Here is a 25,673-nt window from a genome sequence, read left to right as displayed (position 1 = left end):
TAAACGGGATGGTACAACCCATTTCTGCGTGGACTACCGGAGGTTGAACGAGAAAACAGTGTCCGATGCCTATCCCATGCCCCTGATAGATGAACTGCTAGACTGGATGGCCAGGGGACAATACCTCACTACAATTGATCTTTGTCAGGGGTATTGGCAGATTCCCCTAGCCCCGGACGCCATTCCTAAGTCGGCGTTTGTCACCCCATTCGGTTTATACCAATTTAAGGTAATGCTGTTTGGGATGAAAAATGCTCCGGCTACCTTTCAGAGGATGGTGGACCGACTCTTAGATGGGTTCCAAGACTATACCTGCGCATACCTCGATGATATTACCATCTTCAGCAATACCTGGCAGGAGCACTTGGCCCATATAGGAGTGGTTCTAGACAGGATCCGGGAGGCAGGGTTAACTTTAAAGCCTGCAAAGTGTAGTGTCTTGCACACCGAGTGGGCTGTGGGAAGTAGAAACCCGAACCAGCGAAGGTAGAGGCCGTAGCGCAGTGGCCAACCCCCAGAACTAAGACTGTTAGCATTTCTAGGGATGGCAAGGTACTATAGAAAGTTTGTTTCCAATTATTTCACCATGGCCAAGCCCCTTATTGACCTCACCTGGAAAAAACATCTCCGCCAAGTAACCTGGACCCCGGAGTATGAGCAGGCATTCCAACAACTAGAAAATGCACTGATAAATTCCCCTTTCTTGGCAGCCCCTGATCCAACTAAACGTTTTCTTGTTCACACAAACGCTTTTATGTTTGGATTGGGGGCAGTTCTGAGCCAAGTTGGGGCCGATGGCGGAGAACATACCGTGGCTTACATCAGCCGGGAGTTGTTACCAAGAGAAGTAACCTACGCTGCCATTGAGAAGGAATGCCTGGCTGTGGTGTGGGCGGGCCCTGAAGAAGCTACAACCCTACTTGTATGGACAGCCCTTTTTGCTGTTCACGGATCACAACCCGTTGGTCTGGCTAAACCGGGTGGCTGGGTACAATGCCCAGCTGCTGCACTGGAGTTTGGCGCTGCAGCCCATTGACTTTAACATCCAATACTGCCCGGGGAAACAGAACGGAAATGCCGACGGGTTGTTGGGTTGAGCAACCCTGGACATTCCCAAGCCGATCCGTGCTGGATCAGACTGTGTATGCCAGCTTGTGGGCAAGGGGGAGCAGTGTAGCAGAGGCTGTCCATCATATTCCCTTTTTTATTTGGCAATTTTCGTGTGGATTCATTTTGTTCATGAGCATTCGTCTGGTTGTTCGGTAAAAAGCCCTAAAGAGACTTCAGTGAACTGCTTCATTCGAAATATGAACCAAAATACCAAACAACCAGACAACCCTGGTGTGAAGCGTGGCTCCTATCTACCTCCTCATTAGTTGTATTACATCTGAATTGAAAAGCACGAACACACTGTTGTATTTCCTGGATGGCCACCATTTGGCATGCGAACACGTGGCGGCGGCCATCTTAGCATACGAACGCTCAGCGGTATTTGGTCGTTGAGTGTCTGGAACTCAAATCGGACACTCGACTACGCGAACACCGCTAAGACCTCCAGAGTTCCATAACTGCCGAACGAAGCATCCAAACAGCTAGCAGTTCGGCTAAATAAATCTCTCGAACAAGGGGATTCATACGAACCCCAGCTCAGCTCTGGATGGCAAGGATTTTCGTGGTTTTCACCTCATGAACGGAGACCAACTGCAAGGCAAAAAAGTGTTTAACTAATTTTGGCTATTGCCTCATGTGCAGTCGGTCAAATGTACACTTCCACCTAACTCCCGAACCCCTAGTGCGATCTGGGTGATTTTTGAATATGTTGCTCACCCAGATCAGGGCAATCAGGGGATACCCCATTTAGGGGTGTACCTGGTATATTTGGGGTACATACAGAAACTGGGGAGAAGTATGTACATTATAATGTGATTATCTCTTAAGCTGAAGGGAGGAGATGTGTGGGAGTTAACGTGTGTCTGATTGGTTATTGTACTAATTATTGTGGGTGTCTTCCTTACATGGGAGAGATGCATATAAACAGGGTATGTAGAATAAAACATCAGTTCTGCTCCTGATACTGTGTGTCGTCCAGTCATTGGGAAAGGTGATGGGATATCCTTGGATTGTTTTGCTGACTGTGGATGCTATTCTCTTGGGTTTTACTACTTGTTCCTTAGCCCTCCTTGGATTATCAGCGGAAATAGTCTGTGGGAAATCAGTACTTCACTACAAGGGTATTTTTTAGTTGGGCAAAAGACTAGGTTTGAACTGCCAACCGTAATCATGTAACTTAGGACTATGTCACAAACAATATGCATCTACTTGAGGTCTTTCACATCAGTCATACGATTCGCTAGGAACATATAAAGTTTATATATATATATATATATATATATATATATAAACAGTATGCAGCTGCAGGAAAGTTTGCTATTAACCATATAACATTTAATAGGGTTGTCTATAGACACAGTAGGAAAATTATTTTGACAACCTGTAAAAAAGTAATTGTTATATGGGGATAGTTTTTATTTACTCACCACACATACTTGTGCCACAGAGTAAACCAAGATGACGATAGAAATACAAAGAATGGTTCGAATCTGCAATGTTAGGCATCCTGGGAAGCACTGAAAAAAAATAAAAAAAAATAAACACACCATGAAAGTAATTAACAGTTTAGTAGATATAATCTTCAAAATTAAACATGCATGCAATTCCTTTTGCTTTATTGGTTGTATATTGATTATTGGGTTGCAATAGCTGCAGATCTAGCAGACTAGCAACAAGTTCAATTGGCTTTCTTTTTTTCAATTTGACAACTTTTATTTTGCCATAGTTCGAAACGAGGGGTACAGAAAAGAAAAGGGAGTTCAAATGTAACACAGTATGTCCATTCTACATTGACATATTATTATCAATTGGTACAGTAAAAGCAGCATGTACAATGTATGCAATAAACATTTCAAGGTCATGTTCCATGATTTGCAACGTGGGCCTTATCGACATATTGGTTGCCTTTCCATGATCAAATTTCGCTGCGTGCGGTTTTTGTCTTGTGTGTACTATTCGCAGATATTACAATGAACCTTTTGATTCGAAAGGGGATACATAAGGGAAAAGGGATGTTATGGGAGGGATATCATACACCGCACTACAAGTTGAACCACAGGTGCTGTTTAGGTTTCCGTGGATGCCCTGCACAGCAGATATACCTTCTGTGTGCTATAATGCCCTGGGGGCTAAATAACGCATTCCAGAAGTGACCACTTTGGCCTCAAACGTGTGGGATTGCAAGCGCCATGAAGGGCGGTTCTTGGCATTCTCAGTACAGGTTGGGTCTGTGGGATCCTCTGTGGTGGGCATGGTAATGCTTATGTAGTTAGAGATGGTCCATGGGTGAGTGGAGGGTATTGGGAAGTAACTTGAAGTCTTGAGTCTATACCAGTATTCATGCAGGTTGCTGGTGGTGGCATTGTGACTATGTGTTCCCTACTCATGAGCTAGGGAGGGGGTGATAGACTTCAGTAGGGTTTGTGGTTCTCCCACTGTTCCCACGCCACGTACCAGTGTTTGGAATATGGAAGGTAGCGTCTGGCCATGCATTCATCTTGTTTGTTAGTGTCTACTGTTGTTATGCACTGTACTTTGGTAGGGGGGAGCGAGGCTTTCCATAGTCTGCTTATTAATGTACGGACTGTTATGGTAATGTGGTAAAGAAGAAACTGTTTGCTTTTTATGAAGTTGTTTTGGAAACAACATAAGGAGAAATGTTTTGGGGCGAAGAGGTAGTTCGACCCCGCGCAACATTTTATCAGGTTTGCTACTTCATACCAATATACACTGGGGCATAGCCACCATATGTGTAGCATGTCACCTGTGTCCCCATGGCACCTCCAGCCCAGTTCCGAAGCATTAGGTAAGCTGTGCTTCAAGCGCGTGGGGACCAGGTACCACCTGTATAGTATTTTGCGGGATAGTTCAATGTGAGTCGAACACAGTGTCAGTGATTTGTGGGTTTAACGGACCGTTTTGCTCAAAAGGGGATAAAAATCGTTTAGGTGATAATCCCCTTTTTCCTAGACCAGCAGCTACTGCAAGCACGAATCTCCCGAACTGAAAACTGTACGAATTCTGGAAACTCCCAAACTGGAAACACACGAACCCTGGAATCAGCCGAACAGGAAAAGCATACAATCCGCTTACACTCCTGGCAGTCAGCATACAATCCAATTCCCCCAAAAACGAGACGACACATCGGTTTGAGGGTCAAGCAGAATCTGTTTTACTGAGGGCTACCTGCCCAGTATTTATGCAGGTCTCCCACTTGGTGGACACTCCCCTAAGGGACCAAATGGGAGACTGAAACCACAGACAGACATGTATCACTTTAGTACACAATGCATCCTGGCTTCCTCCTCTCTGTCCTGGAGATAATTGGAGAAGTAATTCAATTATCTCCCAGGACAAAGGAAAAACTCCATTACACACGTGGGACACAAAACAGACTATCACTTTAAAAGACACATTTTATACATAACACAGACATGTAACATATCCCCAGCTAGCTCAGGTCTGAATGCACATTATTAGGTGAATGGCACTCAGACCACCCGAATACAGTTTAATTGCCATAGAGCCAAAGTCTTTAATTACACTAATATGCTCCATGGCATAGCTATCTGGGTTAAAACATTCACATAAAACAAACTACCGAATTTACATGCATTCACCAAATCCATACGAATTAGAACCAGGGTCTGGAGGTTCAGCGGTGCCTGCACGTAACAGTGTCCGGGTTTGGTGCATGAAAGCCGGGCAGACAAGCGCTGGCTGCCCGGGGAGCTCCAGAACAGCGCCATCGTGTGGCGGCTAAGTGTAACCGAGACCACCCAGTAACAATCAATTAAGCTGCGGTTAACCAGCTTCTGGGTGGCCAATTAACAGCGTCGGCCGGCTTCCCACGACTCTGGGGAAGCTGATAAACGGCTGTTTGTTCGGCAGATTGAATCTACCGAACAGCTGTGCAGAGAGGGAGAAATAAATCCTCCTGCACAGCAAAATTAACCCTTTAGCTGCCGGTCCATAATCTAAAGGCAGCAGGCGGGCAACCAGGCTCCTCCAGTTCACAGTGGCGAGGTTGGCTTCGCCACAGTGGGCCTTGAATATCTCTTTCCATTTGGGGGACAGTCAAGGTTGTATTGAGGTCCCATGCTTTTTTTAAAGGAGAGGGAATTTAAACCCTTAAGGACACAGCTTCAGAAGCTTGTCTTACGCTTAATGACACAAGCAATTTTTGCATTTTCTTGCTGTTTGCGTTCAACTGCAATTTGCATCTCTCTCATTTATTGCATCGACACATCGACATATTATATACTGTTTTTTAAAGGACAGAAAGGGCTTTAATTTGATGTAAAAATGCTTATTTATTATAAAAAAATACAGAAAAACAAGTTTTTGCAATAACAATGTGTGCATAATTAGTGCAGGTTAAGGAAAGTAATTAAACATAAATTCATTTAGTTGTTAAGGCACAATATGCACCATATGAGATACCCTGGGGGGCAAAACCAGTCAAGTGGCTCTGATATCTGATATATTTTTCAGGAATTTCTGCACCACCAAATTCAGCACATGCGCCAAGAGATGTGCGTCAAACCGGCTAGGCCCAGAGCTGCTTTCGCCCATTATCGCACATCAACAGGCCGTGCTTGAGGCTCAGTGGCAACAACCACTCATCGGTCTGTTGTTCTATGCCCGTCCACAGCTCCTGCACGGTGTGGGTTTTTCCCCCCAAACATATGAGTTTGAAAACAGCCTGCTGTCGTTTCCCCCTGGCTGTGCTGAAGGTGTTACGCTTACCGGATGAGGAGGTGATAGAGGAGGAGGAAGAAGTTTAGTAGGAGCAGGAAGGTCAGAAAAGGTCCTCAGCAGGGTGCCATTAAATCGCTCGCAGAGACCATTAGTCTGTGGATGGTATGGGGAACTAAGTATCGGTTTAATGCCGCATACCCTCCACAGCTGCTGGGTGAGCACAGCGGTAAATTGGGTTCCCTGGTCAGAGAGAATCTCTTTAGGGAACCCGACCCTGGTAAAAATCCTAACCAGGGCATCAGCAACTGTCTCTGCCTCTATGTTAGACAGCGCTGCTGCCTCTGGATAGCGAGTGGCATAGTCCACCATGGTGAGAATGTATTTCTTACCGGATGGACTAGCCCTGGCCAGTGGACCCACAATATCAACACTTATTCGGGCAAAGGGCTCCCCAATAATAGGCACCGACATAAGCCTAGCTCTTGGGTGGTCCCCCCGCTTTCCTACCCGTTGACAAGTGTCACACGTGCTACAATATATCCGCACAGCCTGATTAAACCCTGGCCAAAAGAAGTTCTGCATAAAGCAGGAAGCAAAGCTGTGTACCCAAATAAAGATTATACCGGGAACTGTGTCCCATCTGGTTACTGGGGAACTGGGTCTGACCTATTCTAATCCAGGAAGATAACCATTGGTTACCCAGGTCCCGCTTCAATTGCTGGCAAGCGGCGGGATCCCATGTCCCTACCAACAGACCCATGGACTACAATGCTTTAAAGTGACCTACACTGAAGGACTTGTGTGGAGCCAGAGGAATAACGCCTGGTGGGCGTAACAAGGCCGAATTGACTGCTGCGCTCATGGAGGACGACCAGGCATGCAGTGAGGCAACAAACCCCAGCCAGGAGCCGGAGATGAAGAGGAAGTGTGCAAGGAGGTGTAACGGCGCCTGGCATTTTACCTCAGAGGAGATTGTCAGCAGGACCTTTTTGGAGGTGCAGGCCTATGTCCTTGCCAATAGACAGAGGGTGACCTCCATGAACCCAGATTAAGGAAAAAGGAAGCAGAGGGTGCTGGGAAGCACAACCACCCCGGCCCACAAGCTACCATACAATGCCTTCAAAGACTTCAAGGAAGCAGAAGAAGGCATCAATTACTTTTTACAAGACTTTGAGCGCCAGTGCCAACTCCAAGACGTGGACCCCAGCGACTGGGTCACCATCCTGGCCAGCAAACTAGTGGGAAAGGCAGCTAATATTTACCGGGTGTTACGACACTCAACGCCAGGGGAACGGAGCCGCCGTTTAGTAGATAATCCCCTTTCTCCAGAAATGCAGTTTTAGTCCAACCGATCGTAAAACTCCCGAACGGAGCATACGAATGCGGCAACTCCCGATCAGCAATCCATCCGAAATCCTTCCACAGCTAGAAATAAACGAAAACGCTGTCCCAATAGTAAATCCCTCCACAAACGAGACAAAGCTCCGTCTTGAAGGTCAAACAGGAATGTGTTTAATGGGGGCTACCTGCCCGGTATTTATGCGGGTCTCCACAAGGTGGACACTCCCCTAGGGGACCTTGTGGAAGACTGTAAAATATATTAGACAGTAGCCAATCGCAGATATAGATCGCAATATCATCCAGGTATGCACACGCAAATTCCTGGAATCCATCGAGGAGCCTATCCACCATACGCAGGAGAGGTGCTCCTTTAAACGAGGTCTCGGGCCAGTCTTCCTCATCTTCAGAGGAGTGGTCAGCTTGCCATTCATCCAGGATGGCTAAGGGGTGTAATTCGAAAGAGTCTTCCTCCTCTTCCGATAGAGTGGGCTGGACTGAGTGTTTCTCTCTAGCGTCCGCCTGTTTGGGGTGTTTCGTCGGTTCTTTCCCCTTGCGTTTGAGCGGTTCTGGCCCATTCCCTTTCCAATACCTCTTATTGGGTTTGGAAGGGTTTATTTTTGCTGAATAGGACTCCTCCGCCTCTTCGTCAGAAAGCGGGGGTTCAGATATTTTAGGATCCTTTGGCTCAATGGGCAGCACCCGAGCCAGGGCCTTTTCTAGTGAAACGGCTACCGCCGCATTTATAATTGCTTGCAAGTTTTGATCTTGATTTGAAGCCTCCATAGTAGCAGAGTTGGTACCTATGGGGCAGAATAGGCCAGTATTAGAATGTATCTTAGGCCGTCTTCATATATCACAATATATTATAATTCCATAGTGCAAGCTGAAACTGGGGGTCACCCAGCATAAATAACCTCTGGGAACAATTATTCAGACCCGTATAGAGGTATGGTGGCACAGACAAAGCGGGCCAATCATGGGCTGTATAAGTAAACAGCAATCATAAACTCATTTAGAGATTTTTTTCTTAAACCCATTCACAGTATAAGCATGGGTTGTATAAATCATAAGGTATAGAAATTATCTTATATGAATTCCCAAATTATTCAGGGTCAAATAAATGGTTGAGTGAAATTGGGGGTATACCCAAAGTAATATAATCATGTATAAATAAATCTCCACCTGGGGGAGATAGACTGAGGAAAATGTGGTTGATATCCAGGTATTAGAATCCCCTACTAAGAGAGGTGAGGGAAGTAGTGAGCACTTAAATCTGCAAATAGAGTTATATTTGCATATAGAAATGGGCAGAATATGCTAGAGTATGGTCTTAACTATATATGATGATTTAATAAAATGATTTAATAAAATCGCCGTTATGTGCGGCAAGAAAAAATGGCCGCTGCACGACCGTTGAAATAGCAGATCGCGGAACCAAGAAAATGGCCGCCGCGATCTCGCGCATGCGCACGAACAAAGGAGGAGGCCGTTTGGATCTCGCGGCGAGATCCAAGATGGCCGCCGTGCGCACAGAGAGCTGATGGAGGCGTTCTCCACAGCCCAAAAAGCCAGGGAAAACTGGGCACAAGAATGCCGCTCGCAAACCGGGCTAAAAGGAGGTAGAAACGGATATTAAAGCAGAAAAACAGTATTAAAAATTAGGAATACCAAAATTAGAATTTAGATGAGTGGAAACAGAAAAATTCTGTGAGGAGAGTAAAGGAAAAGAATAAATAAGATAAATAAGAAAATAAAAGCTCATAAGGGATGAGAAATAGTAAGACAAAGAAATATATAGTAAATATAATAGTGAATAATGTAAAACAGATAACAGATAAATTAGTAAGTAAACCACAGAAACCCACAAAAGTAGGAGACAGTGGCACTCTGACCTGTACTGGTGTGAAGCAGCAAAGAAAGAGGAAGTGACGTCACAGGGAGGGACTCTTATACCTTGCTATCTGTTTTTTCTGATTGGTTACCTTGTTACTAAGTAAAAAAGTGCTGCTGTGAAGCTTAAGTAAAGAAAGTCTTAAGCAAATACGAAGCCTCCTGTCATGTTATAAAATTAAAAAAATATTCAATTAGTTGTTCTTATTTTCAGAGTACATAATATGTCTGGAATTTCATCTGATTTTGAAAGTTACAGGTCACAAAAAACAAGGAGTAAAATACAATTTTAATGTGGAGTTTTTAGAACTTGGTATGTTTATCTTGTAAGCTTAATAGTCATCACAGAAAGCAAAATTGCCGCACAGAAATATATATTTATATAAAGCACACATCACAGGCTATTTACCTAAGGGTATTCTGACACTTTTTACGTAGCCATTTTCCCACCAATCTCTGCTAAATAGTGTAGTAAACTTGTGTTTTTTTCGGATTTCTAACATACACACATAAAACAATGTTTTTTAATGTGTTTTTCATAAAGCTGATGTATAGTACTGCTGTAAAAAACCCCATAATGTTTTCAGCCATATCTACTGAGTTAAACAATACTCCCAATCTATGCCTTTGCCACTATCCTGTGAATTTACAGTGCCATAAAAGAGACCTGACCATTTCAGTTTTCACAGTGATAATTTTGATAGATGAATTTGATAGGGCCAAGTCTCATTTTGGGGCATTGTAGCAGTTTGACTGTTGAATTTATCCCTCAAGGACTTCCATTTGTGAAAGTAGACACTACAGTGTATCTCATATGGTGAATATTGTGCCTTAACGTGATGGCATTTTTTCACCAGTTTCTGTCAAACTTTGTGGTAAAATATTTTTTTTTGCATTTTTTACATACACATTAAATTTTTTGGGTCATTTTTCAAGTCTGGTATGTGCCATTGTGATCAAAACCCCATAATTATGCTGAGCAAACTCTTCTGAATAAAACAATACCCCCAATGTATGTCTTTGCCACTATCCTTTGAAGCTACAGTGCCTTAAAAGAATCCTGACCATTACAGTTTTTACAATTAAAATTTTGATAAATGGATTTGGTGTGTCTATATCACATTTTAGGGCATTGTAGCAGTTTGAGCTTTATTATACAGTTCTGTTAGCACCAATTTCTTTCAAATTTTATCATATTGTTTTATTTTTGCATTTTTATACCCAAAAAAATTTTAGTGGTTAATTTTGGAATCTTGATATATGCTACTGTCAATTAAATCACTAAATTATTCTCAACTATATTTCCTGAGTACAAAATGACCCCCTTTGTATACCTTAGTCAGGTTTTTGTGAAAATGTGGGGCTAAAAACACGACCCAGTCCCGTTTTTTAAAATGAAATACCAAATTGACGATGGGTCTTTGTTTCATTTTAGGGCATCTTAGTTGCTCATATATTTAAATTACGCCACCAATGCATACCATTTACAAAAGTGGACACCATGGCGACTCTCACATAAAATATTATAAGCTTTATTGAAGTCACATTTTGTTACCATTTTGTTTCAAAGTTTGTGCAGGACAGCAAAAACCCAACCAAGCTGTGGCGATTCGTGGGGTTTATTGTGGTTATGGTATTCCAGTGCAGTGCCTATGGTGCTCGCAAGTACTAGGAAGCAGCGATTGATGGAGGTAGGTGGTCCGTCACAGTGTGTGTGTGTGTGTGTGTGTATATATATATATATATATATATATATATATATATATATATATATATATATATATAGTGATCTATATATGTATATAATCCAATAGTATAATACTTATGTATGTATATATTTTTCATTCTATGTGTATTTTGATATGTATATATATATGACGAGACCAATCTCGCCACATTGCATTGGAGAAGCCTGGTTGCCCGCCTGTTGCCTCTGGACTATGGCCCCATGTTAAAAAGCTTGATTTTCCCCTGCAAAGACATGAAAGCCGGGTCCTTCGGTAATTGCCCTATTTGAATAGTGATATCCCAGATAGCTATGCCATGGAGCCCATTCGTATAATGAAAGACTATGTGAAAGACTTTGGCTCCATGGCAATTGAACTGTATATATGAGATCTGAGCGCCATTCAGTAATACTGTGCGCTCAAATCTAAGATATCTGGGGATATGTTGAATGTACCTGTTTTATGCAATGGCTGCAGTTATATATTTTTATGTATTTTATTGTCTTTTGCTGCCATGTGTTTAATGGAGTTTTGCCTCTGTCCTTGGAGATAATTGGATTACTTCCCAATTATCTCCAGGATAGAAGACTCTGTGGAACTGGTTTTCGGCAGAAAAGTCATGCTTCATTTGGTCACAAAGGACTATGATCTATCTTTTGAACCACTGAACCAATTTGTATGATTTTGACGTATGTTTGTATTTGGAGTATACTGATTCTGATTATGTGAATGTGATGCATACTTTTAAAGTTATGAATAATGTGGAAACACTGTATTTCTCTGCCTGTTATAATTACATTACCCATTGTGTAAGGTAATTGTATCACAGGCAGAGGGGAGGATTTTGTGTGGGAGTGTCTGAGTGTATTGGTTGTTTTCCAAAACCCTGTGGGTGGTACTAATGTGTATATAAGAACAATAAACCCACAGCTCTGTCTGTTCCTGCTTGACCCTCAAAACTGAGCCTTGTCTCGTTCTTGGGGGGATTTATTGTATGCTGTTCCAGTTTGACTGCTAGGAGTATAAACCTATTCGTATGTTTACGGCATTCATATGCTTCTCCGGTTCACTGTATTGGTGTCTACAGTAGCTGTGCCTGTGTCTCTGGAAGGGAAGATCTACTAAACGGTGGTTTAACCCTTTTATGCCTGGGGGTGCCGTTACAATATATATCAAAATGCAGTTAGAACGAAATTACACATACATTTTTTATATTTTATTTATTTTTTAACGTATTTACATATTGTAAATATAATTATATATTAATATTAAAATGCACTTAGACAGTGTATGTGTGTGTATGTGTATATATACTTAGATCATGTATCATATTTCAGACGAGGACCGTGAGTGCTGGTCATCTCTACTATAGGTGTAATATATATATATATATATATATATATATATATATATATATATAATATCTGTGTATATATATATATATATATATATATATATATATATATATATATATATATATATTATCTTTGTGTGTGTGTGTGTGTGTGTGTTCCTGTAAGGATTTTGAAGGTAGGAATCTAGAACCGAAAGTGAACACCATTTGTTGTGGGTAGGATAGTATGTTATCTCTACTGTTGGTGCGTGTTGACTCGTTTCGGAATGTGGTAGAGCCAATAGGTAATGATATGTGTTTACGTACGTGGGATCATTAAAGACAAGGATCTGTCTGAGTGGTGGTGATGGTAGTGTATTCTCTGGCCTGAGAAAGGCATAAAAGGCAATGTGCATGGCTGGTAATGGCCGACTTGGTAGTATAATTGAATGCTTGTAGATCTAATAGGTCCGATAAGGATGAAAAACTGCAATTTTACTCACCGTAAATTCCTTTTTCCTTAATATGTTGGCAGTACAATAGGGATGTACTCTTCCCTTAGGGCAAGCATCTGAAAGAAATAATTAATTAACATAAAAAGTTCCTCCCCTTACCAGGTATAAGAGACCCTGCAGCCTTAGGACCTCAGTACGTATCAAGAACACCACAGTGGAACCACAAAAACCTCAGAAAACTTTTTATTAATTAGATAAAGGGAGGGTGTGTTGTACTGCCACCATATTAAGGAAAAATTAATTTACGGTGAGTAAAATTGCAGTTTTTCCTGGCATATGGTGGCAGTACAATAGGGATATATCGAGATCCCAGAGTAAGGGCGGGAATTTAGGCCATAACAGCTTGTAACACCCTGTGCCCGAAATCAGCGTCAGAGGCAGAGAATACGTCTAGCCTGTAATGTTTCACAAAGGTGTTGAAAGAAGACCAGGAAGCCGCTTTACATATCTCTTCCGGAGATGCACATGCTTTTTCGGCCCAAGACGTAGCCATGGTTCTAGTGGAATGTGCTTTCGAGGAAGCAGGTATAGGAACGTTCGATGAAGAATAAGCCAACATAATAACCTCTACCAGCCATCTTGCCAAAGTGGCTTTGGATGCCACTTGACCTTTGAATTTTCCCAAAAAAATTACGAAAAGATGATCCGTCTTCCTATACGCAGAGGAGCGTTCTAAGTAGATTTTTTTTTTGTAAATATGATTTTTATTTTTATTTTTCCTTGACATATATATAGGAAGGCATAAATCAGTTAGACTCGCAGGTCTATGCGTTGTCTATAAAGCTTGAATAACGTTTATAACGCGGGCGCGCAGGCCCCTCAACAAGGTGGACTCGCAGGTCCATTGTAGCTTCAGTTATAGGGACCTAATACATATGGGCCCTTTGGCCTTTCTTCCTTCTTTTATCTTTTGTCAACCAATACTTGGATGTGGATGTCGTCAAGAATTTCAACATGTATAACCAACATTGCGGACGCGCAGGTCCAAATAATAAAAAGCAAAGAAATATTCCGGTCTTATGCAAGACACCTATGCGTAATCTTGTTTCAATGGCGTTGGACCCACGGGGCATTAATTGTGTACAATAAGCTAGGCGTACCCCCGACTACCCAGTTCTCGTGCTATTCCCTGGTTTAGCGGTCGTCTTGGGGTTCTCATTAGGGGTCTCTTGAGGTAAGGGTGGGTGACCCTCGTGATGGAAGAGGTCGGGGGGGGGGGAGAGGGGAGGCAAAACATGTCATTTCTTGGGGCCGCTTGCACCTCTGACTTTATTGGTCGTTCTGCGTCCCCCGTTCCCTTTCCTTTGCTCGTCTACCCCTCATTGGTGTCTCTCCGTTGTGTGTGCTCCAGTTCCCCGGTTCAGAATGTCATCCCCCTCCCATGCCAGTGTGTCTGGGATCCCACCCCGTCTAACATCTGCATCCCCTACTAAGTAGATTTTAAGCGACCTCCCTACATCCAGTAGGTTCCAATCAAACTCCCAATCGGGCTTAGCCGGACCAATGAAGGAAGGTAGACAAATAGGTTGGTTGATAACTTCGGAGGAGATGACTTTAGGAAGAAAGGAAGGTTTAGGGAGCATAACCACTTTATCCGGATAAAACGTAGTAAAGTCAGGCGAGGAGGACAGTGCCTGTAGTTCCCCAACTCTCTTAGCTGAAGTAATTGCTACCAAGAACACGGATTTTAGGGACACATTCTTCAAGGAGGCCTTTTCTAAAGGCTCAAATGGCTGAGAACACAGAAATGTTAAAACTAAGGACAAATCCCAAGAGGGAAAGCGGATTTTAATAGGAGGCTTTAAAAGCCTAACTGCTTTAAAAAACCTCCTAATGAGAGGATTAGAAGCCCAATTTTTCACCAAAAAATGACTTAAAACAGAGACTTGGACCTTGAGGGTAGAAAGACTAAAACCCTGTTCAAGACCATCTTGCAAAAAATGAAGGATTGTGTCAGCAGACGGATGGGATCTAATGCAATCTTTAGCAATGCACCAGTGAAGAAATCTTGTCCAAATCTTTAAGTATATAGAAGAGGTAGAGCTCCTGGTGGAATTCAAAAGCAATTGAAACCTCTCTTTCTTAATACTCTTATGATGCAGAATCAGCCTTGCAGCAGCCAAGCTGTTAATTTGAACATCTTCAACACTTCCACTGGGACCTCTGCGTTTTCCAGGAGATCCGGCGTAACCGGAAGAGTCCAGTACTCTAAAGTCATATTCTTCAAAACCGAGAACCAGCTGCGATTTTGCCAGCACGGCAGTATGGCCAGGAGACGTGTCTGATCTGATGCCACTTTTTGCAGAATTCTCGGGATTAAGCTTACCAGGGAAAAGATGTACGCAAGGGGAAATTCCCACCGGATTGAAAGACCATCTATTACCAGATACCTGTCCACCTTGAAGAGGGAGGCAAACAAACTCACTTTTGCATTGGATCTTCTTGCCATAAGGTCTATAACCGGAAGACCGAATCTCTCAACCAGCTGAGCAAAAACTACTTGATTGAGAGACCACTCGTTCTGGGAACATTTTGATCTGCCTAAATCGTCTGCAACCACGTTGTCTACTCCACGAATGTGAACTGCTGAAATGTTGTCCAGATGGTACTGAGCCCAAGACATGATCCGTGAGCAAAGGAGATACAATTTCTTTACTTTTGTACCGCCTTGTTTGTTTCGGGTAGGACACAGTAGTCTGATTGTCCGACTGGATCTTTACGGCTTTCCCCAAAATGAAAACTTTGAAATGTTGAAGGGCGTAGAAGACTGCTAGCATTTCTCTGAAATTTGAAGATTCCTTTGTTTTGTCTTTTGACCAAACACCCTGTCTTAAGTGATATCCTAGGTGAGCTCCCCAAACTGTGTTTGAGGCGTCTGTCGAAATTACTACCCAAGATTTTAGATGAAAGGACCGGCCTTTTGTAAGGAATTTTTACTCCAGCCACCAAGAGATTCTTCTCTCTTTTGTATGATCTGATATACACATGATTGCATCTAAGTCTTCTTCCTTTTTTGACCACTGCGCAAGGATTTCCTAATGTAAGGGCCTTGATTCCGCTCTGGCTCATTTTACTGCTGGAATTGTAGAGGTCAGATGACCCAAAACCTGCATGGCTTTTCTTACGGAACATTTCAATACTTGAAGTAGTTTCGTTATCATTTTTTTTATCTTTTTCTTCTTCTTGCTTGAAAGATGAATTGACAGAGTGTCTGACTTGATCAAAAACCCTAAAAACAGGATGGACTTTGAAGAGGTAAGGTGTGACTTTTCTAGATTTCTAATCCAACCATGTTCTTCCAGGACTTTTAGAGTGTAGGTCACATCTGAGTTCAGCGTGGTTCTTGAATCTGCTTTTATCCACCAGTCGTCCAAATAGGGCACGATTGTGATACCTTGTAGCCTTAAGAGTAATGTGAATGGCATGAGGATCTTTGTAAAAATTTTGGGTGCCGGGGCTAGCCCGAACAGGAGAGCTTTGAACTGGAAATGATGGATGCTTTTCCCTTTCTTTATAGCAAACCTGAGGTATCTTCTTGAGTTCACATCCATAGCAACATGTAGATAGGCATCCTTCAGATTCAAGGTGGCCATAAAATCTCCTTTTCGAAGGATATGTGTGACAGACTCTATTGTCTCCATTCTGAAATGTTGATAAGGAACGAGTTTGTTTAGGGATTTTAAATCTAAGATTGGGCGAAAAGACAAGTCTGGTTTTGGAACAAGGAACAAAGGGGAGTATACCCCTTGATAAACTTGAGAATTTGGAACCTTTTCTATAACACCCTTTCTTAAAAGGGAAACAGTGGTGGAAAAAAGGGCTTGTTTTTTTAATTTTGACCGGTAGGAGGAGACAAGGAAAGTTGACCTTGGAGCATCCAAGAAATCTATTCGGTAACCTTTTTGGACTAGATTCAAAACCCATGGATTTGTAGTCGTCTCTCTCCATTTGTGAACAAAATTCTGCAACCTTCCGCCCACTCTGATGGCGTCAGAAACGTTTGTTTCTGTCAGTTTTATCTTTTTGTGTGTCAAACTTCGGATTTTTCCTTTGTTGACGAAAACCCCTGGGTTTGTCTTGAAAACCCCTCTGATGCCTAAATTGGAAATTTCTGTAACTGGGCTTCCAGGAATACTTTCTGTCTTGAGGCAAGGCCTTTTTAGTGTCCGACATCTGTCGGACTAACTCTTCTAGGGGAGAACCAAACAACTTTTTCTTCTCCAAGGGAAGTTCACATAATGCAGATTTTGAAGCAGTGTCTGCTGCCCAGGCCTTAAGCCACAGTGCCCTTCGGGTTACTGACGACAAACCCATGACACGAGCTGATAGTTTAATCACCTCCGTAACAATATCCATAAGGTACTCATTGGACAACCTCAAATTTTGGAATAGGAGGGACAGGCCTTTGTCCTGGGTATCACCCAGACATTCTTCCAAGGTATTCAACCAAAGATTCTGAGCTCTCGCCACTGAAGCCCCGGCTAATGCAGCTTTAGCCTGAAAACCTTCTGCCTGATAGGCCCTTCTGCTGGAAGTTTCAGCTCTCTTATCCATAGGGTCTTTCAGACCCAAAATTTCCCCAATAGGCAAGGTAGTTTTTTTAGACAATTGAGCAACTTGTTCATAAACTACCGGTAAATCTTCCAATTTATCTTCCTCCTGCATTTTAACAATACTTTTAAAATGACTGGAGATAAAGGCCCTTTTTTATGGGTTCTTCCATTCCCTGTAAATTAAATCCAGCATATTTTGTTGGATTGGAAGAGCTTTACTCCTGGTTTTATCTACCGTCTCATCAGAAAGGACCATAGACACCTCTTTAATAAATTTCCTCAGCTCGTCACGAGGAAACCCCACCTTGTTATCAGAAGAGTCGCTAGAGGATTCTGAATCCGAAAAGGAACATTCCCCTGAAGAGAGTTCTGAGCCCGATGGTGTCCTCTTCCTTTTAGCTCTCAGCTTAGTTTTAACTGGAGAAGTGTGAGCTGTTTCTTTAAAAGACTCTAAGGTCTGGGCTAGATTATTCTGAAACCAAGACAAAAAATACTTAATTTCTTGTTGCTTGGATTTTTCTATCGATAATGAGGAGCAAATATTACAGATTTTCCCATCTGGCAAAGGAGTGGAGCATTCACTACAACAGAGATGCTTAGACTTGGAACTAGCTTTTTTTGAAGCAGGAGTAGGAACCTTGTCTTTAGCCATATTGTCAGTAGAAACAGGGCTAGATATATCTGTAATACACAAAATGTAAACAATATTTGTATTCGAAAAATAATTTAAATACCTAGAGAGTTTTAAAGAATAGAAACCAGCAGGATCCTACCTCTAAAACCTCTGACCCGTGTGGGTGGGCTGGTGACACGGGAGATCTTCACTGCCCAGCATCCATGCTGCCAGAAAGATCGGCACAGCATATATAGGCAGATCGTTTCAAATCTGGCGCCATTTCCGGGGAGTTCAGCCCGCGCATGCGCGATAGCGCGGTCGGAACTCCAGTGGAACGCAAAACCACCCGGGCGTGCGTTCCACCGCTGTGCGTATGCTCCTCCGACGGACAGGGATTTGCTGCCCTAATGGACCGCCTCCTTGCGTAGCCAGTGACCTCACGTGGCATAAAAGCAGGCTTTCATACCTGCCTCTGTAACTGCAGTATGTCCCATGGCCACTCAGCGCTCCACCCGGGAGGCTATCAGGCCGAATCCCCCTGGCAGCAACCCATGTGCCTCACCAATCTCTTCAACTTCCAGATGCCGTCCGTTCCTGTTGGAACAAGAAAGAGAACTGAGGTCCTAAGGCTGCAGGGTCTCTTATACCTGGTAAGGGGAGGAACTTTTTATGTTAATTAATTATTTCTTTCAGATGCTTGCCCTAAGGGAAGAGTACATCCCTATTGTACTGCCACCATATGACAGGAAAAGTTGGATGGCTATTGGTAATCTCTGAGAGGAACGTGGGGGAACGGATTCCTGAAAACCTCTGAGTATATTCTTCTCTGGTATGATAGCATGTAGTTTTGGCCAGATTTGCATTGGTGTGTACAGATGGTAAGTACGTTATTTGTAAGTTGTATTGGGACATATGGTTTGTCATGTGCCCTGAACCATTTGAACATATATGAAACAGTCTATTTGCAATGCAACTACTCATATCAATTGTGTCTGGTAGTTCAGAGGTGCTGGTACCTGGAGCCTGAGAGTGCTCGTCCATTTGCTTGGGACAAAATACCTTCTGTATGGGTACCTGCCCAAATAAACATCTCTACATATTCCAAATGCCAACCCAACCAAGGGATGGTCAGTTCCTGATTTACCTGGAATCCCTGGATCTGACCATCACAGATACATCATCATACATATATATATATATATATATATATATATATATATATATGCCTTGCTTCCCCAATGTGCTGGGATCATACGTGCAGGGTTAACCTCTTGTGTGTCATAAGAATTGATTGTACCAGGTAACCGAGTTTCGGTTGGTGCTGGTTGTACAGTAGCGTGAGGCCCAGCCTTGTAAAGGCTGTGGTGACCGACTCAAGATTGCCAGTCTGTCATAAGCCGGGGTGCTAGGAAGAGGTGATTCTTCACCATCTTTTTGAGAAATACTTAAATAACAATAAAGATTGTAATTATTATTTGTACCCAGGGGTCTTGTACTGGCTTGCTAACTAAGCCATAAGGCGAAACGATTAGGCTTGGTGTTTTTTGGTGACTGGTGAGGACCTGCTAGTTGCCAAGTGGCTTGAGAGGCTCTATCTATGCTTGGCACGAGGGGATTTTGTGTGGCCACCGAACGTTGTGGCAGGATGTTGGCCTCTCTGTGACAGTAACCAGAAAATAGGAAGGGGAGTGACAGGTGAGGCCCTCTCTATGATACAATGCTAGGCGGCTAGCTCACAAGTGGCCCGAGGGGTGTATGCCTCAGAGTGTGAGGCGGGGTGTTGGCCTCGCGGGACCACTAACCGAAGCATAATGCAGAGAAAAAAGGGGGTAATACCTATTGGGCCCTAGAACCCTAATTGCCAGTACACTATTACTATTCCAGGGAACTACATGGATAACTACATGAGCAGGTGTATGTACCTGGTAGTATGGTATTGAACCTGACAATACGTATAGGTTTTTTAGTAGTAACTGTAACCTGAATGGATAAAACCGTATGGCATAAGGAAATGTGGCATAGACCAAGCATATCTTAATACGTACAGTATATGTGAAAAGTAAAGTGCCATGATGTGTAAATATTAAACATCGTAGCCATACTGGTTAAATATGTATCAATCTTAAACCATTAAGTGCCGTATGTACAAGTGAAAAAGTGGTCTGTCCCCACCTTGTATGTTGTATGTCCCCTTGCTAGGGGAAAGTCTGTTTTGTGAGCAGTGTGCTGTTAAAATGTGTGTGAACTATATTACCAGTTATGTATCTACAGATGCGTCTGCTACTGTGTAATAATATATGTATTTATACCAGATGTTTGATATAGTACTTGCTATGTGAATTGTTGTATGTCTTATTGAATGGTAGGGGTCAGTGAACATGGTGTTGCAACATGCAAGTGCACTGGAGATCTGTTGAGTGCCCTATAGGTGGCAGTGTAGATGGATACTGATTGGTATGTGAAATGTTGTTTGTCTATTGACCTATAGGTGTCAGTGTTTTGGTGTTTGTAAAACCCCATGAAAATTGTCAATGTATTTGACAGACCTGTAGGTGGCAGTTTTGATAGAACCACTGTTGGTCTTGATGTGAAATGTAAATTATTGTGAAATAAACCTGAAGTTGAGCCCATGCTGGAGTTTAATTTATGGTTTATGGTTATGTTTAAAACAATCTTATGTGTAATTTATATTGGCTGGTAAATTGTATATGACATGTGAAGACAGTTTTGCTGTTGACCAGTAGGGGTCAGAAATGCTGATTGTATGGTAAAAATACCCTTTAACCCCTTAAGGACCAAACTTCTGGAATAAAAGGGAATCATGACGTGTCACACACGTCATGTGTCCTTAAGGGGTTAATCCTACCGTTTGACAGATAGGAAAATGCTGTAGTTAGTTTGTTTGCTTATAAAGTGAAATAAAGTCTGAGAAGCCTGTAGTATACCGATTGACTGGTAGGGGTCAGCATGTAGGCGAAAATGCCGTGGTTCGTTGGTTTGTACATGAAATGCAATAATGTCTGAGAAGCCTGTAGTACACTGAATGACCGGTAAGGGTCAGTGTGTAGGTGAAAATGCAGTGGTTTATTGTTTTGTACATGAAAAGCAAAAACGTCTAAGAAGCCTGTAGTACAGCAAATGCCTGATAGGGGTCAGTGTGTAGGCACAAATGCAGTGGTTCGTTGATTTGTGCATTAAATGCGATAATGTCTAAGAAGCCTGTAGTACACCGAATGACTGGTAGGGGTCAGTGTGTAGGTGAAAAATGCGGTGGTTCGTTGGTTTGTACATGAAATGCAATAATGTCTGAGAAGCCTGTAGTACACCGAATGACCGGTAGGGGTCAGTGTGAAGGCGAAAATGCAGTGGTTCGTTGGTTTGTACATGAAATATTATAATGTCTAAGAAGCCTGTAGTACACCCAAAGACCGGTAGGGGGTTTAAACGAATGATATGCATGAACACGCAATGGTTTTAGAACAGACTTAGACAAAATGCAGCCGTAAAGTGAGGACCTGACCCGTGCATGGTGCAATGGGACTGATGCCTAGCGTAACGGGTAGGTTGACTTATGGTTTGTGAGTCACTTGGACACCATCCACAGCAATGGATTGAAGAAAGAAGGTGGTAGGCTGGATAAGCCAGTGGCTGGATTCATGACACAGCTCAGTTTAGAAAACTTCATGCAGTAATCAGGTAAAATGGCGTCTGGATGACCCGGAAGTGGAAATCATTCTGATGTTGACCTCAAGCGTTATGAGTCAGGTAAGCCCCTCCCAGAAATACAGGCCAAACAGCCTTAATGTGTGGTTGATGGCGAGCCACTTCTTATTCTCAATTTCTCATGTAATATATCCAATTTGCTTTCATATTTGCTGTTGCATTTAAAAAGCAGACCTGTGCACTATAAAATATTTTTTTTTAAAGAAGGTAGGTATATTTACCTGCACTCGCGTGACATGTAGATACACTATACAAGCCACTAGGAAGCATATGGAAAACACCAGGAGAACAAGAACTATAGTGCTTCTGTAAATGGAAAACAAAAATACACGATTGAAATGGCAAATTAATAACAATACAATTATACACTATAGGATTTACTCACTAATTCACTCACTGGCATTTATAAAGCACCAACATATTCCACAATGCTGTGCATCTGAGAAAAATACAAAACAATGAAAACTAAAGGTAAAAAAGGGCTCTACCCACGAGCTTAGATCAAGCCACTGAAGTACTTTTATACAAGGTAATCAACTAGACCCATCAATCTACAGGTTTAAATTGGCAGCTTAGACAAAAGGTAGCAGAGGGAATTTGAATGTGATGGCCAGAGAGAATTAAACAATAATTACTTGTAAAGGGAATGAGCAGTTATCTGGGTGTTATGTGAAACAGCTGAAAGAGCATGCCAAAAAGTTAGAAGGAAACAGAGTGGGTGAGAGGAGAGGCAGGTAGGTAAGGTAATGTTTAGTGCAAATTAAGTGGCACCGTTTCTGGAAGCCGGTTTGTGTACTTGAAGCAAACTTAACCGCTACATGTGTCAACGCCCACATCAAGCCGTGCATGCATCTTTTTGCTGTACATCATTCCTGTTAAGTGTGAAGCCAGCTAAAAACTGTCTTTTTTTTAAAAAAGGAAAAATTATTGCACTTATATAGACAGCCTGACCAACTGTGAATATCAACACACCTAATCAAGATACAAAATATGGTATACAAGAATGTAAAAAATTACTAACAAAGATTATGATTAGAGAATTACGAATAAAATGGAAAGTGGCAACATTGGAAAAGTACATCAGAGAATGAATTACCCCGAGGTGTTTATGGCACACAAAATACCCATTATTGGATCAGGATGATATTGAATTCACAGATGAGTGGACAGAGATGCTTGCCTGTTTCCCTTTTATCACTATGAATCTGATTGTTAAGAGAAGAAAATCCACCTCAGAAAAAATGGATATTGAAATTAGGCCCTGGGGAGATAGCGCAGCTAAGCGGACAAAGGCACATGTAGGAGTGTGGGGATAGATGCGGGGGAGTGGTTTAGGAAGTATGTGTAGGTGGGATTAAGTTTATATGTAGTTAGTGGGGGGAGTGGTCTTACCTCAGTGCCACTTGGGAACAAGGCCAGCAGACAGCTTCCCGCCCATCCATCCCTTTTTTGGTAGTTTGTCGCAGCTAGCCGGGGGTATGTCCTTGCCAATTAAGTTTGTGAGGTTATGTTTTATGGTTGGAGTGAGTTAATAAGTTGGCAAGTCTCAACCTCCCCTGCTTCAAATGGTTAACTTTAGGTTGCCTGAGGTATCGTGCCCATTGAGCGTGGATAAGGTCGGCTGATGGCGGGCATTGGAATGGTATGATTTATGACGAGTGGGGACAGGGCCGGTGCAAGAATTTTTAGGTACACAGGCGGAGATGCATTTTGCCGCCCCATCACTCCCTTGATGTATACAAACACAAAGATTATTGCTTTGGACTGGGTATTCCTCATTTACCTTGATCCTGGGCATTAACATTCACAGTATTGTGTGTTGTGTATGAGTTAATCCCAGAGATCCACAGCAAAAAAAAACTAAAATGTATTTTTTGAGTGTATCACAAATCGGAGCTCCACACCTATAAAAATGAATGTGCATTTTGTATAACACTATCACAGAGCTCCACTATAATAAACCTCATAATAATGTAATGTAATGTGTGATGGCTGTGTTTGGTTTGTGTGTAATATGTTTTATGTGTTGGCTGTGTGTAGTGGGTGTTTAATTCATATAATAAAAATATGTTTTACCTCTACTCCTGTTTACTTTTTTTTGTATTGAGGGAACTAAATTCCCTGGTGGCCTGGTGGTAAAACGCATGTCCTGTACTTATGACTGGTGCACTGCAGACCCCTCCTTCTAGTCTGGTGCTTGTTATGAGTCAAAGTTCAGGCTAGGAATCCCAGTGTGAGTGCATTGACTCTATAACTGGGCACCAAAACCATGAGACAGTAATTATAATAGTCTGCACCAGACACAGGTGCATACCATGCACTCCACCTACGGCTCACAAGGAATTAAATTTTTATTTATTAAATTGTTGATCTTGTAATATATTGAAAAAAAAAAATTAAACAAAGGGAACAAAATGCTAGAGAGACGGGGCATTACAATGACACAAGGGAGAGTAACAAAGTTACTGGGACAGAGTAACTCAAAGTTGGGGGACAGAGAGTAACAGGGAATTATGGGGCAAAGTGATAGCAGGGTTGGGGATTAGGGGGACAGAGTGACAGGGCTAAGCGGACAAGGGATTAGGGAGACAGAGTGACACAAGACTAGGGGGCAGGGTATTAGGGGGACAGATTAGCACAGGGCTATGCGGACAGGGGATCAGGGGGACAGAGTGACACAGGGCTAGGGGGACAAAGTGATACATGTCTAGGGAAGCAGTGTATTAGGAGGATAGAGTGACACAGGGTTTATTGGGCAGGAGATTAGGAGAAAGAGTGACACAGGGCTAGGGGGCAGGGAGACAGTGACCCATGGCTAGGGCAGGGAATTATGGCTACAATGACACAGGGCTAGGGTGACAGAGTGACACAGGGCTACGGGGGCAGGGGATTATGGGGGTAGGGATTGGGGGACAGTGAAATAGTAATATGGGGCAGGGATTAGGGGGACAGAGTGACACAGGGCTAGGGGGCAGGGGGACAGAGTGACACAGGGTTAGGGGATTAGTGGGCCAGTGACACAGGTCTAGGGGGCTGGGGGATATAGTGACAAAGGGCTAGAGTGCAGGGGTTTAGTGGGGCAGTTACACAGACCTAGAGGGCAAGGGGACATAGTGACATAGGGCTAGGAGGCAGGGGTTTGGTGGGGAGGTCACAGGCCTAGGGTGCAGGGGGATATAGTGACACAGGGCTAGGGGGACAGTGTGACACAGTGACACAGGCCTAGGGGGCAGGGAGGACACAGGGCTAGGGGTGACACAGGGCTAAAGGGCAGGGGTACAGAGTGACACAGAGCTAGGGGGCATGGGATTAGTGGGGCAGTGACACATGCCTAGGGGGCAGGGGGACAGTGACACAGGGCCAGGGAGAAGGGGGGCATAGTGATACAGGGCTAGGGGGACAGTGACACAGGGCTAGGTGGCAGGGGATTAGTGGGACAGTGACACAGGCCTAGGGGCAGGGGATTAGTCGGCAGTGACACAGGCCTAGGGGGCAGGGGGACATAGTGACACAGGGCTAGGGGGACAGAGTGATACAGGGCTAGGGGGACAGAGTGATACAGGCCTAGGGGCAGGGGATTAGTGGGCAGTGACACAGGCCTAGGGGGCAGGGGGACATAGTGACACAGGGCTAGGGGGACAGAGTGATACAGGGCTAGGGGGACAGAGACACAGGCCTAGGGGGCAGGGGATTAGTGGGGCAGTGCCTAGGGGGCAGGGGGGCATAGTTACACAGGACTGGGGGGGCAGAGTGACACATGGCAGGGGATTAGTGGGGCTGTGACACAGTGCTAAGGGGATTAGGGGTACAGTGACACAGGGCTAGTGGTCAGGGAATTATTGGGACAGACTGAAACAGGGCTTAGGCAAACAATGACAGGGAATTAAAGACTCTAACCTCACTCTGTCTCACATTTCCCCCTAATCCCCTGTCAGAGCTATAGGGGATCAAAGTGACACACAGCTAGAGGAATGGGGTAATGAGGGGGTTAATTTAAAAAATTTACATGCTGCTCTCCTTACCTGCTCACTGGTGATGCTGCCAGGCCCATCAACAGCTCTGTGTGTGTCCTGTCCAGGTGCAGCAGTGACTCAATGCAGGGAAGCTGCACACTGGGCCTGAGTTCCGTTCAGCTGAGACCGCCGGGGAGTTGGAATGCAGGGA

General features: G+C 43.3%; 1 protein-coding gene across 1 annotated transcript in view; it reads right to left on the bottom strand.

Moving 5' to 3' along the window:
• ADCY1 (adenylate cyclase 1) overlaps positions 1 to 25,673 on the bottom strand; it is a 1,733,599-nt gene that overhangs the window by 813,471 nt on the left and 894,455 nt on the right. Inside the window, exons 11-12 of the mRNA XM_063452027.1 lie at positions 21,731 to 21,815; positions 2,538 to 2,627 (exon numbers count right to left, since the gene is read on the bottom strand). Coding sequence (XP_063308097.1) covers positions 2,538 to 2,627; positions 21,731 to 21,815 — 175 coding nt within the window. The remainder of the gene's footprint in view (positions 1 to 2,537; positions 2,628 to 21,730; positions 21,816 to 25,673) is intronic.

The sequence above is a fragment of the Pelobates fuscus genome, chromosome 4, assembly GCF_036172605.1.
Source record: "Pelobates fuscus isolate aPelFus1 chromosome 4, aPelFus1.pri, whole genome shotgun sequence".
Classification (NCBI taxonomy): Eukaryota; Metazoa; Chordata; class Amphibia; order Anura; family Pelobatidae; genus Pelobates; species Pelobates fuscus.
This window is presented reverse-complemented; position numbering and strand designations above follow the sequence as displayed.